The sequence below is a fragment of the Astyanax mexicanus genome, chromosome 4 (assembly GCF_023375975.1).
Source record: "Astyanax mexicanus isolate ESR-SI-001 chromosome 4, AstMex3_surface, whole genome shotgun sequence".
NCBI lineage: Eukaryota > Metazoa > Chordata > Actinopteri > Characiformes > Acestrorhamphidae > Astyanax > Astyanax mexicanus.
The window spans coordinates 37,181,051-37,191,248 of NC_064411.1; the positions used below are offsets into that span (position 1 = coordinate 37,181,051).

The 10,198-nt window shown below is 36.4% G+C and overlaps 1 protein-coding gene across 1 annotated transcript; it reads right to left on the reverse strand.

The window, feature by feature from the left end:
* Positions 1-4,086: 4,086 nt before the first annotated feature.
* On the reverse strand, positions 4,087-9,492 carry LOC111194559 (ubiquitin carboxyl-terminal hydrolase 17-like protein 13). Its single transcript, XM_022679142.2, has 13 exons — positions 9,330-9,492; positions 8,894-9,070; positions 8,688-8,798; positions 8,486-8,585; positions 8,309-8,367; positions 8,111-8,181; positions 7,817-7,893; positions 7,571-7,679; positions 7,146-7,286; positions 6,928-7,028; positions 6,600-6,806; positions 5,859-6,191; positions 4,087-5,319 (listed from the first exon to the last, which is right to left on the reverse strand). The coding sequence occupies exons 2-13, from the start codon at positions 9,066-9,068 to the stop codon at positions 5,001-5,003; spliced, it is 1,803 nt and encodes a 600-aa protein (XP_022534863.2). The 5' UTR covers positions 9,069-9,070; positions 9,330-9,492; the 3' UTR covers positions 4,087-5,000.
* Positions 9,493-10,198: the final 706 nt, after the last annotated feature.

Consider the following 10,198-nt stretch of genomic DNA (forward strand, 5'->3'; position numbering starts at 1 on the left):
CATAGCTTGTTTTAACACAGTAAACGTGCAGAGTATAACGTAAAGTCTGATATACTCACCTCTGAGCAGCGAAAGACCTAGCGCTTAGCGTGGTTAGCGGGTAATGCTAATGCTGCTCCAGCAGTGCTAGCCGGGGTTAACAGCAGAATACAGGCTGATATACTCACCTCTGATCGGCAAAAGAGCTAGCATTTAGCTAGCTCTTTAGTTAGCGGCTAATGCTAATACTGCCCCAGCCGTGGTGGAGAACTAAACTGAAACTCCTGTATAAAACTGTACTTCAGCAGAGTGGCTATACTGCTCCTTACAACCTGACTGGTAAACACACTGGATAATAAGGAACACTGACAATTTAAAAAAAAAAAAAAGGATTTTAAGGTTGCCTTATAGTGCAAAAAATATGGTAATTGTTTCTTTTAAAATTAGGGTATCAATTTTCTGTTAGATTTTGCTGTAATGATTTGAGTGCATTCAGGAACAAGAGTTAGTTAATTGTCATAGATTCATGTTTATCAGCCCTTGAAGGTCCTATTCTATTGGCAATACTTCCACGTCTGCAGGTAATAAACAAGTCTTGCATGTGTACACATCTGTGTAATATGTGTAATAATAGGTTCATTAAATGGGGTGCCCATAACCATTTAAACATACAGTGTTTAGTGTATACTGTATGAGATGAGACTAGTACATTCTGTCCCATGACTTATGCCATGTCCCAACAGTGCTAAAGAATGCAACACTGACCTTTAGAATGTGTTCGTTGGGTCACCTGCATTAAACGTTTATCTGTAGGCACGGACGATTTTAGCCAGATGCTGCCGGTCACAATCATTACTGATTATTACTCACTGCGCTGTCCACTGTAGGTGGTAATGTCTTCTATGTCTTCAACATTTGATCATAGGGTTTAGTGTATTGCTTTAGCAAACGCTAAACACATGCACACATACCTACAAACATACACAAACCCAAAGGGCTCCACTTCCATAACGAGAGTTTCCATGCCAACGGGTGTCTGACAAGCAGAACAGAGTGACAGATTGACAGAAAGAGAAATCATAATTGAAACGAGAATGAAGTGGGCTTGGAACAATCAGTATTCACCAATCAAGTGACAAGCAGACAAGTGGAGAAAAGAAAAGCAGCACTTTGCGAATGAAAAATTGATTGGGTGATTTCATAAAAAAGTCAAAGCTAAAACAACTATTCTTTTCTGTCTCAAAAAAAAAAGCCCAGAGTGCATTATTTGGAACACCTACACCTTCATACAATGAATCATGCGGGTTTAGTTCAACAGTGTTTCTGAAATTAGTATGAACTTAAAACATTGTTGTTTGTAAAACAAAATATTTATAAACCATATTCAATTACTTTGAACATTTTTTTGTTCTCACTTAGTACATTCAAATGGGAATTAAATCAACTCATAATACTTGAGTTTAGTCTGTTGCCATTGGCTTTTTTATTGGCTGCTGGCACCATCTATTTTCAGGCATCTATTTGACACTCACTGACTGTATGTAGATATTCTCCCTAGGCTAGATTTGGTAGGTCATATACTTGGAGGTCATATTTGATAGTTAATATATACATGGCCATGAAACAAGGAAACAGATACACCCGGTTCTGGTGGAAACAGAAGAGTTGAGGTGCACGTTGAATTCTGCCGTGATTTGAGAAGCCGTGGTTTATGTTTTTTTGAATACAATCCAGGTTATCACCCGAACATCCCTTTCAGACACTTTCCTCTTACAGCGTCCACAGTTAATCCTGTTGGATGTAGTTGGTCTTCGTGTTCTTGGTGGTATGCTGACATTACCCTGGATACCATGGCTCTTGATACATCACAAAAACTTGCTGTCTTGGTCACAGATGCGCCAGCAAGATGTGCACCAACAATTTGTCCTCTTTTGAACTCTGGTATGTCCCCCATAATGTTGTGTGCATTGCAATATTTTGAGCAAAACTATGCTCTTACCCTGCTAATTAAACCTTCACACTCTGCTCTTACTGGTGCAATGTGCAATTAATGAAGATTTGCCACCAGGCTGCTCCAATTTAGCCATGAATCCTCCCACACTAAAAGGACAGGTGTTTCAGTTTCATTGTCCAACCCCTGTATATATTCAGTACCAGTCAAACATTTGGACACACCTTAAATTCAGTGTTTTTTCATTATATAACCGTTTTCTGCATTGTAGATTAATATGAAATCATTCAAACTATGACTAAAAACATTCGGAATTCCTTCATAAACAAAATAGTGAAACCACAATATGTATTGTTATTTTTTTAATATTCAAAGTAGCACCTCTTGCTTTAGATATTTTGCCATTTTCTTAGTCAGCTTCCTGCGGAAGAGTCTCCTGGAATGTTACCTTTCAGTTAACAGCTGTGCTGAACTTATCAATAGTTTACTACTTGAATTTCTTGGATCTAAATGTGTTTAAGATCATCAGTTGTAAAGTTGTGTTGGTTAGAGTTGGTGAGATACAGTGAACAGCCTTATTTAAGTAATGTTCTGATCCATATAATGTCAAGAACTACTCAGTTAAGTAAAGAAAAATATACTTCAAAAAATGAAGGTTAGTCAATACAAAACATTTCAAGAACTTTCAAGTATCCTCAGGTGCAGTTACAAAAACCATCAAAAATGTTATGGTGGAACTGGCACTCATCAGGTCCAGCCCCAGAAAAGGAAGAGCAAAAGTTACCATCAAAGTTACCAGCCCCAAAAACCACAAGTGAACAGCACCTCACATGATAGCTCACCTAAGTTTTTTTGTTTTGTTTGTTTAACACTTTTAAGTTGCTACATGATTCCTTATGTGTTCCTTTATAGTCTGGATGATGTCAGTATTCATTTACATGTAGGGAAAAATGAAAACATGGAAAGAGAAGGTGTGTCCTGTATTTTGACTGGTACTGTATATACTATAATATACAGCCACTTCAGTTTCTGAATCAGTTTCTCTGATTTAGCTATTTATAGGTATATGTTTGAGTAAAATGAAGGTTGTTGTTTTATTCTATAAACTACAGACTTATTTGCAGAAAATGAGAAATGGCTGAAATAAAAACCAATATGCAAAGCTTTCAAAGCTTTTCACTCAAATAATGCAAAGAAAACAAGCTCATATTCATAAAGTTTTCATAAATCAGTTAAAAAAGTTCAAAAATCAATATTTGGAGGAATAACCCTAGATTTTAATCAGTTTTCTCATTTTAAATCAGAATCTGGTGGCCTCTGCCCAAAAGCTAAAGATGGGTCTTCACTGGGTCTTTCAGCAAGATAATGACCTTAGACATGTGGCCAAATCCACTCAAAAATGGTTCACAAGGCACAAAATTAAGCTCCTCTCATGACCATCTCAGTCCCCTGACCTCAGTCCAATAGAAAAGCTCTGAGGTGAGCTAGCTAAAAAGGAGAGTGCACAAGAGCACATCCATGACTCTGGAGGATTTAGAGAGGTTGTGTAAAGAGGAATGGTGGAAGATCCCTTGTTCTGTATTCTCTCATCTTATGAAGGAAAAGATTAACTGCTGTCTTTTTGGCTAAAGTAGGTTGTACAAAATACTAACACCAGGGGTGCCAATAATTATGGCACACATGATCTGATTTAAAAGATTAATTTTTGTGTGATTTTTCTTCCCACCAAATAAAGGCACTTGAATTAAAGCTTTTTTTTTTTTTTTTTTACACTGTTGTCCTACATTATAAAAAAATAATAAATCTCATTTGTACATATATTGTATTTTTAGAGTGTATCTGTGTTTCTCTTCTAAAGTAAAATGGTCATTTTAGCCATCTTTCACCATTGACCAAAGACCACCAAAAGAATATGGTGGGCACAACAAACAATCATGTGACTGAAATCCCAAAATAGATGGTCAAGTTTCTTACTGCATCTAGAGAAACACAAAATTATGATTGTTGGTTGCAAAACCAAGAATATAAACATATACCTCCCAGGAGATAAAGGTTACTTTAATTCCAAGCAAATTAGAGGCTTTTGTTGTAATTCCATCTCTAAACATGTTCACACTTGAGTAATACTACACAACACAACACCACAAGAGAATGAATCAAGTAAAAAACTTTATATTTATTTAGAAGTTTTCCAACTGATGTTGGAAAGCAGTTTTATAGATATCAACCAAAACATTAAATTAAGGACATATAACCCCCAGTGAGCAACAGTGGCAAGGAAAAACTCCCTCAGAGCTGGAGGAGGAAGAAACCTTGGGAGGAACCAAGGCTCATCAGGGGGGACCCATCCTCCTCTGGTCAGACTACACATAATAGCATCAGTCCATTATTTTTATTTTTATTGTTTTTATTATTTTTTTCACACCCCCGCTTGTTAAACACACACACTGCAGTGCGTAAATCCGAATTTTAACTCAACAACTCAGTAGAGAGAAAAAAAAGTGAGATAGTGAAGTAGAGAGAAAGAGAGAGTGAGAAATAGAGAAGTAGAGAAAAGTAGAGAGAAACAAAGAGCGAGAAATAGCAAAGAAGAGAGAAAGAAAGAGTGCGATATAGAGAGAGTAGAAAGAAAGAAAAAAATGAAAAATAGAGAAGTAGAGTTGCTATAATTTCTAAAGTGGTTGCTAAGCTGTTGCTAGGACATTGCTAACATATTCCAGGTGGTTGCTAAGGTGTTGCTAACGTCATTGCTGACTGCTCAGTGGACTTGTCGTTGTTGTGCCGAATTTATCACCCCCGCCATGAAAAGCACCTTCTCTCAGGAGCACATTCGCTCTGTCTTCTCATAAAAGCAGAGATAATCCGCATGAACTTACTTAGAAATACACGTCAAAAGTCGTGGTTATCTTAGTCATGGTTACATACAAAACAACAAAGCGCATGCTCACCAGAGGGGGTGCTTTTCCTGACGGAGGTGCTGAATTCGACACAACAGTGCCATGTTTGTTTACTTGAATTTCACATTGCTAACATCATCTTGTTCCGTACAAATTTTTGTAGCTGTAGTAGCTCACATTTTTCCCAATTTCTTTAGCCTTTGTTTAATTTTGGTCATTATTTGTACTGTTTCATAAGGTGATTTGTTTAAGATCATTTTTTTAATAGTTTTGAGATCTATTTTTTTATTTTCTGTCAGCAATGATTGTTTCTTAACTGCAGGTTTTTTTATGTGTGTGTGTTTAGCAGTGGGGGCAGACTTCTCTTTCTCAAGGCTATGGCAGCGTTTTTCTATGATGCTCGGCTGTTTGGTGCTACTGATTTCAGAGCACTCGCCATACGCATCGCTGTCTTCACGGCTCCTCTTTTCCGGTTTCAGTTTTTCTGAAGTCCTGCAGGATGGAAATCAAATGTGGTTATGGAAACTACTAGCTAGAGTTTTGTGCCTATCATCATAATAAAGATATTATAACAGGGGCAGTACAGTTTCTTTACTTTTAAACACTTCTTTTTCCCTCCCTTCTCCATAAAAACACTAAATACTCTAATAAATAAAAAAATAAAAAAATAAATAATACCTTTTAAATCTCGTTAAGCAGTAATACATGAAAGGATGTGCATAACATAACATAAGATATCTGCACTGGTTTAATGCAGTCATAATAACGCCCCTTTGCTGACATCCAACCATCTGGGTCTTACTGCTGCAGCTCAGCCAATCAGCTTTCCCTCCTGCCCTGCCCCTAAACCCATACATCACCCAGTGCCCCTCACAAACTTCCCCTCTTATTTTTTAGCCTTTTTTAAGTTTGAGCTGAATGTAAAGTCAGCAAAAACAAGGGGGTTTAGTGCCCCTTTAACATTAGCATAGCTTTTCTTTAGATGGGCTGTTTATCATAATATTCTCTAATTAACTTTAATAAAAATTGACCTTATTTGTAGTTTCTTTCTCTCCTGTAGTAACTGTTCATCAATTGCAGGTGTTGGTATTTGTGCCCGTTTAGCAGCAGGTTGAGACTCCACTCTTTCAGGGCTTGGGCAGCGCTTTCGTTGTCCTGTGATCTGCTGTTTGGGGTCACAGGTTCTATAAGTTTCTATGAGTGGCCGTTTAGCAGCGGGTTGAGACTCCACTCTTTCAGGGCTTAGGCAGCGCTTTCGTTTTCCTGTGCTTTCCTGTTTGGTGTCACGAGTTTTGCTGCACTTCTCACTGGTAGACCCGCTGCACCCTTGGCTCTTTTTCTTTGCCTTGAGATTTTCTGATGTCCTGCAGGATGGAAATCAAATGTGGTTAAGGAGACTACTAGCTACAGTGTTGTGCCTATTATCATAATTAAAGTATTATAACAGGGGCAGTACAGTTTCTTTACTTTTAAACACTTATTTTTTCCTCTATTCCCCACAAAAACTCTAAATACTCTAATTAATAGGGAAAATACCTTTCAAATCTAATCTCATCTGGGTCTTACTGCTCTCAGATGTACTGTCTCACTGCTGCAGCTCAGCCAATGAGCTTTCCCTCCTGCCCTGCCCCTAAACCCATACATCACCCAGTGCCCCTCACAAACTTCCCCTCTTATTTTTTAGCCTTATTCAAATCTAGCTTTTCTTTAGATGGGCTGTTTATTTAATTACTGTTTTATATTCTCAAATTAATTTTTTATTAAAAATGTACCTTATTTTTAGTAATGGTTGATCAGTTGCAGGTATTTCTACGAGTGCCCGTTTAGCAGCGGGTTGAGACTCCTCTCTGTCAGGGCTTTGGCAGCGCTTTCGTTTTCCTGTGCTCTGCTGTTTGGTGTCACAGGTTTCGCTGCACTTTCTGTAAGTAGACCCGCTGTACCCTTGGCTCCTCCCCTCTGCCATGGGCTTTTGTGAAGTTCTGCAGAATTAAATATTTTGTGTTTATCATCAGAATAAATTCATTATAACTGAAGCAGATATACCAGTATGGTTCTTTACCTTTTAAATACTTATTTTACTAAATTGTCAAAGAGTCTTACCTGACGTAGAACAGCATGTATGCTTGCTGATTGAGCACTGATGTTTCATTGGCGACGGACACCTGTTTATCATCCATTTTATACCACTTGCGATCACTAGCCTGAAAAACAAAAATGAACGCACACGTTTATGTTATTCAAATCATTATTCTATTCTTTAGCAAAATAAGAATACATAATATACAGATAAATTGAGTAATATGTGCAGTATGTCTTACCTTCACATAGCAGTAGTAGTGTCCGAAGTGGCGGTTGTAACCAGCGTGCACAAGCACAGCATACAGCTTGTACACTTGTGACTCTCCCTCAGACTCGGACATGAACGGACGCATGTCAAGGTGTTTGGGATATTTCACAAGCTGTGCATAAAAAGACAAGACTTTACATTAGCTCCTCAGGATTGCTCTACATAAGCATCTCTGCAGACTTTTTAATAAACATCAGATAAAATTAAAAGCTACATAAAAATATTAAACAAAACTGCAATAACAAAATGACAAAAGTCAAACAGCACCAATATTACATTTACAGATTTACTTTACAGTAAACTTGTGTAAGCTACTGATAACTGATTTTAGCTACTTGATTTGTTTCTGATAAATCAATACTTCAAACAAACACTTGTTGTTTTGTATACTCATACCGTAGAAATCTTTTGTCCGTTGAAATCGAATCTCTTCAGACAGATGGTGAGCACGTTTGAGCTGCGGTGTATGGTCAATGTTTTGGAGGCGGGGCTCGTTACCATACACCTATAAGTTAAACAGAATTCAAAATAAATTCAGAAGCCTTATTAAAAGCACATGCTTTTTTTTATCCAACAGCAGATGGCTCAAAATATGTTCATCTAGTAGTGTTGGGGTACATAAGGGCAGTTAGTTACACTTACCTGGTGCACTTGTAACCATCACTAAGTTGCTCAGGCTTAACAAATCGCTGTAGCGATTCATTAAGATCCTTGGCTCCCTTTAAGTTAAAACACATGAAAAACAACAGATTATGCACAGGCTCCGGCTCTGGATATGAAGGAATTGATAAGCCTTATGTAAATGATAAACACCATGTAATTAATACATTTGCTGTAACTTAACAAATCACTTAAAGCCCTTGGTGCTGGCATGTTAGTGTTATCTAATCTTTATAAGGCAATAAAGTGTTTTTGTATGCGCTTTATATACGTTACCGTGATGTCCAGTGCAACATCCATGTATGGCTCAAACGTATCTGAATCTGACTTGCAGTTTAGACACTTGACTGTGAAATAAGAATAAATGATCACCATTCTTGATCAAATCTATAGCATTATGGATGTGACATAAATAATATTAAAGTTTGGATATACACAGCATTATAACAGCAGTAGCATGATCCACAAACTCACCTCTAGACCTCATACAACCTTCAAAGATCTGATTAATGAGGTTGGTTTCCCTGCCTAGCCTAAAAACAGGCAAACAAAAAAACAGCATTTTTAAACAAGATAATTGATATACAGATGATGCAGACAAAATAATCAATCTGATTAAATTGATGTGTATTATGGTTTATGTAGACTTACATTTTTCCATCAGGGTAGGACTGCTGTAGAGCGAGCACTGTGTACCTCAGGAACTCGTGCGCGTCTTCTTGTTGTCCGAAACAGAACTGCTCTCCGATCACTAAGAGAAAACCAGACAGAGCTTGATTAGTAAATCGTAAATGTTAATGAGAATAGAGTTTGTAATAATCAGATTCATCAGGGGAATACGGGTTATACTCACGGTTAAGTTGAGTCACCACGCTTGCGGGAACAATGGCTGTGCCCGAGTTCATAATCGTGTGGGTGATGTGGTTCTGCAATGTGCATGACATGCAAAACGAATATCTGGAACCTTTGAGAGAAAACAAAGCATCATTCGTAAAAATAAGCCTAAAAAGACCTGAACTAAGAAGTTCTACAGTAAGAAAATAATGCATGACTACATACATGTTCTGAGATGCTCTCCAGAGAGCATGTAGTTCGCCAGTGGAGCAGTGTATGAAAGACACTGGAGAACAGAGTTCATAAAGCAGGTGTTGCCCACGTTCCAGAGTCCGGCTCCAACAGGTAGTACTTGACTCCAGGTCAAACGAAGACGTTCGGCTGAGTAATGGTCCTCCATCGCTGTAAAAAACAGTACATTTACTTCAAATGAGATATGAGCACTTTAAAATAATGAAACATATCAGTTATGTTTTTACATTTTAATGATAGAGTTCAGCATATTTATTTAAATTGTAGCTCATTTCTGGTTATATAATAAAATATAAGAGTTTTATTTGAGAAAATACCTACTTAATTGTTAATGTGGTTAATGTTAATTGTTAATGGCTCAATATTCAAATGAAATGTGTGCTAAAAGAAGGTGAATCCAGTAGAATACCTGTAAGAAGTCACTGAGATCTGCTCTGGTGCGTTGCTGAGTCGCTACTGTGAGAAAATTCTACAGCAGCTGCTCATATAACAGAATGTTAGTGACATCATCAAGAATTCCGTGATGTCACAATCAAACAGCAGCAATACACACACACACACTCTATACACACACACAAACACACAAATACATAAACACACACTACCCTAGTGAAAAAAGTAGATTAAAGTATACTAAGCATTATTATGCTATAGTGCACTAAAGTTTTTTTGTACTTATTATAATAAACAAAATTAATTGTATAAAAATAGTACAAAAGTCTAACTTAAATTGTGCTAAGTGAACTTAACTGTACTAAAATGGAACTATTTTAAAAATACTTAATTAACATTTAAACATACTACTTCATGTATGTAAACCCATATTTTAAATATGCTTAAAGTAAAATTATAATACGTTTAATGAGTATTACAACTGTATCATTATTATACACCAGGTAAATTAGAAATGTACTAAGAACTGATGTTAAATATATTTATATACAAATATGCCTCTTGTTCCTTTTTTCTTTAAGTAGCACACTTCTAGTATACTTTTTTGGGTATAAAAATATATATTTTCATATACTGTAGTACAAATTTTAGCATGTTACAATTTTTCTTTTTTTTATTTGACATTTAAATGTGTTATTTAACACTGTATCCTATAATTTACTTTTATTTATATTTTCCTAATTATAATTACAGAGCATTTAAATACATTTAACTTTTATATTAATGTAATACCTAAATATATTTTCAAAACATTTTACCAATGTAGTTATTTGATTTATTTTATAAAAAGTTACGTGATACGTTATACTTTAGGTGAACTACTGT

Excerpts from the sequence above, each read along its gene's own strand:
- LOC111194559 (XM_022679142.2), bottom strand. The coding sequence starts at position 9,068 with ATGGAGGACCATTACTCAGCCGAACGTCTTCGTTTGACCTGGAGTCAA. Across the intron at positions 8,182-8,308 it reads AGGTTGTATGAGGTCTAGAG|TCAAGTGTCTAAACTGCAAG; the intron begins GTGAGTTTGTGG and ends CTTATTTCACAG. Across the intron at positions 7,287-7,570 it reads ACGGACAAAAGATTTCTACG|CTTGTGAAATATCCCAAACA; the intron begins GTATGAGTATAC and ends TTTTATGCACAG.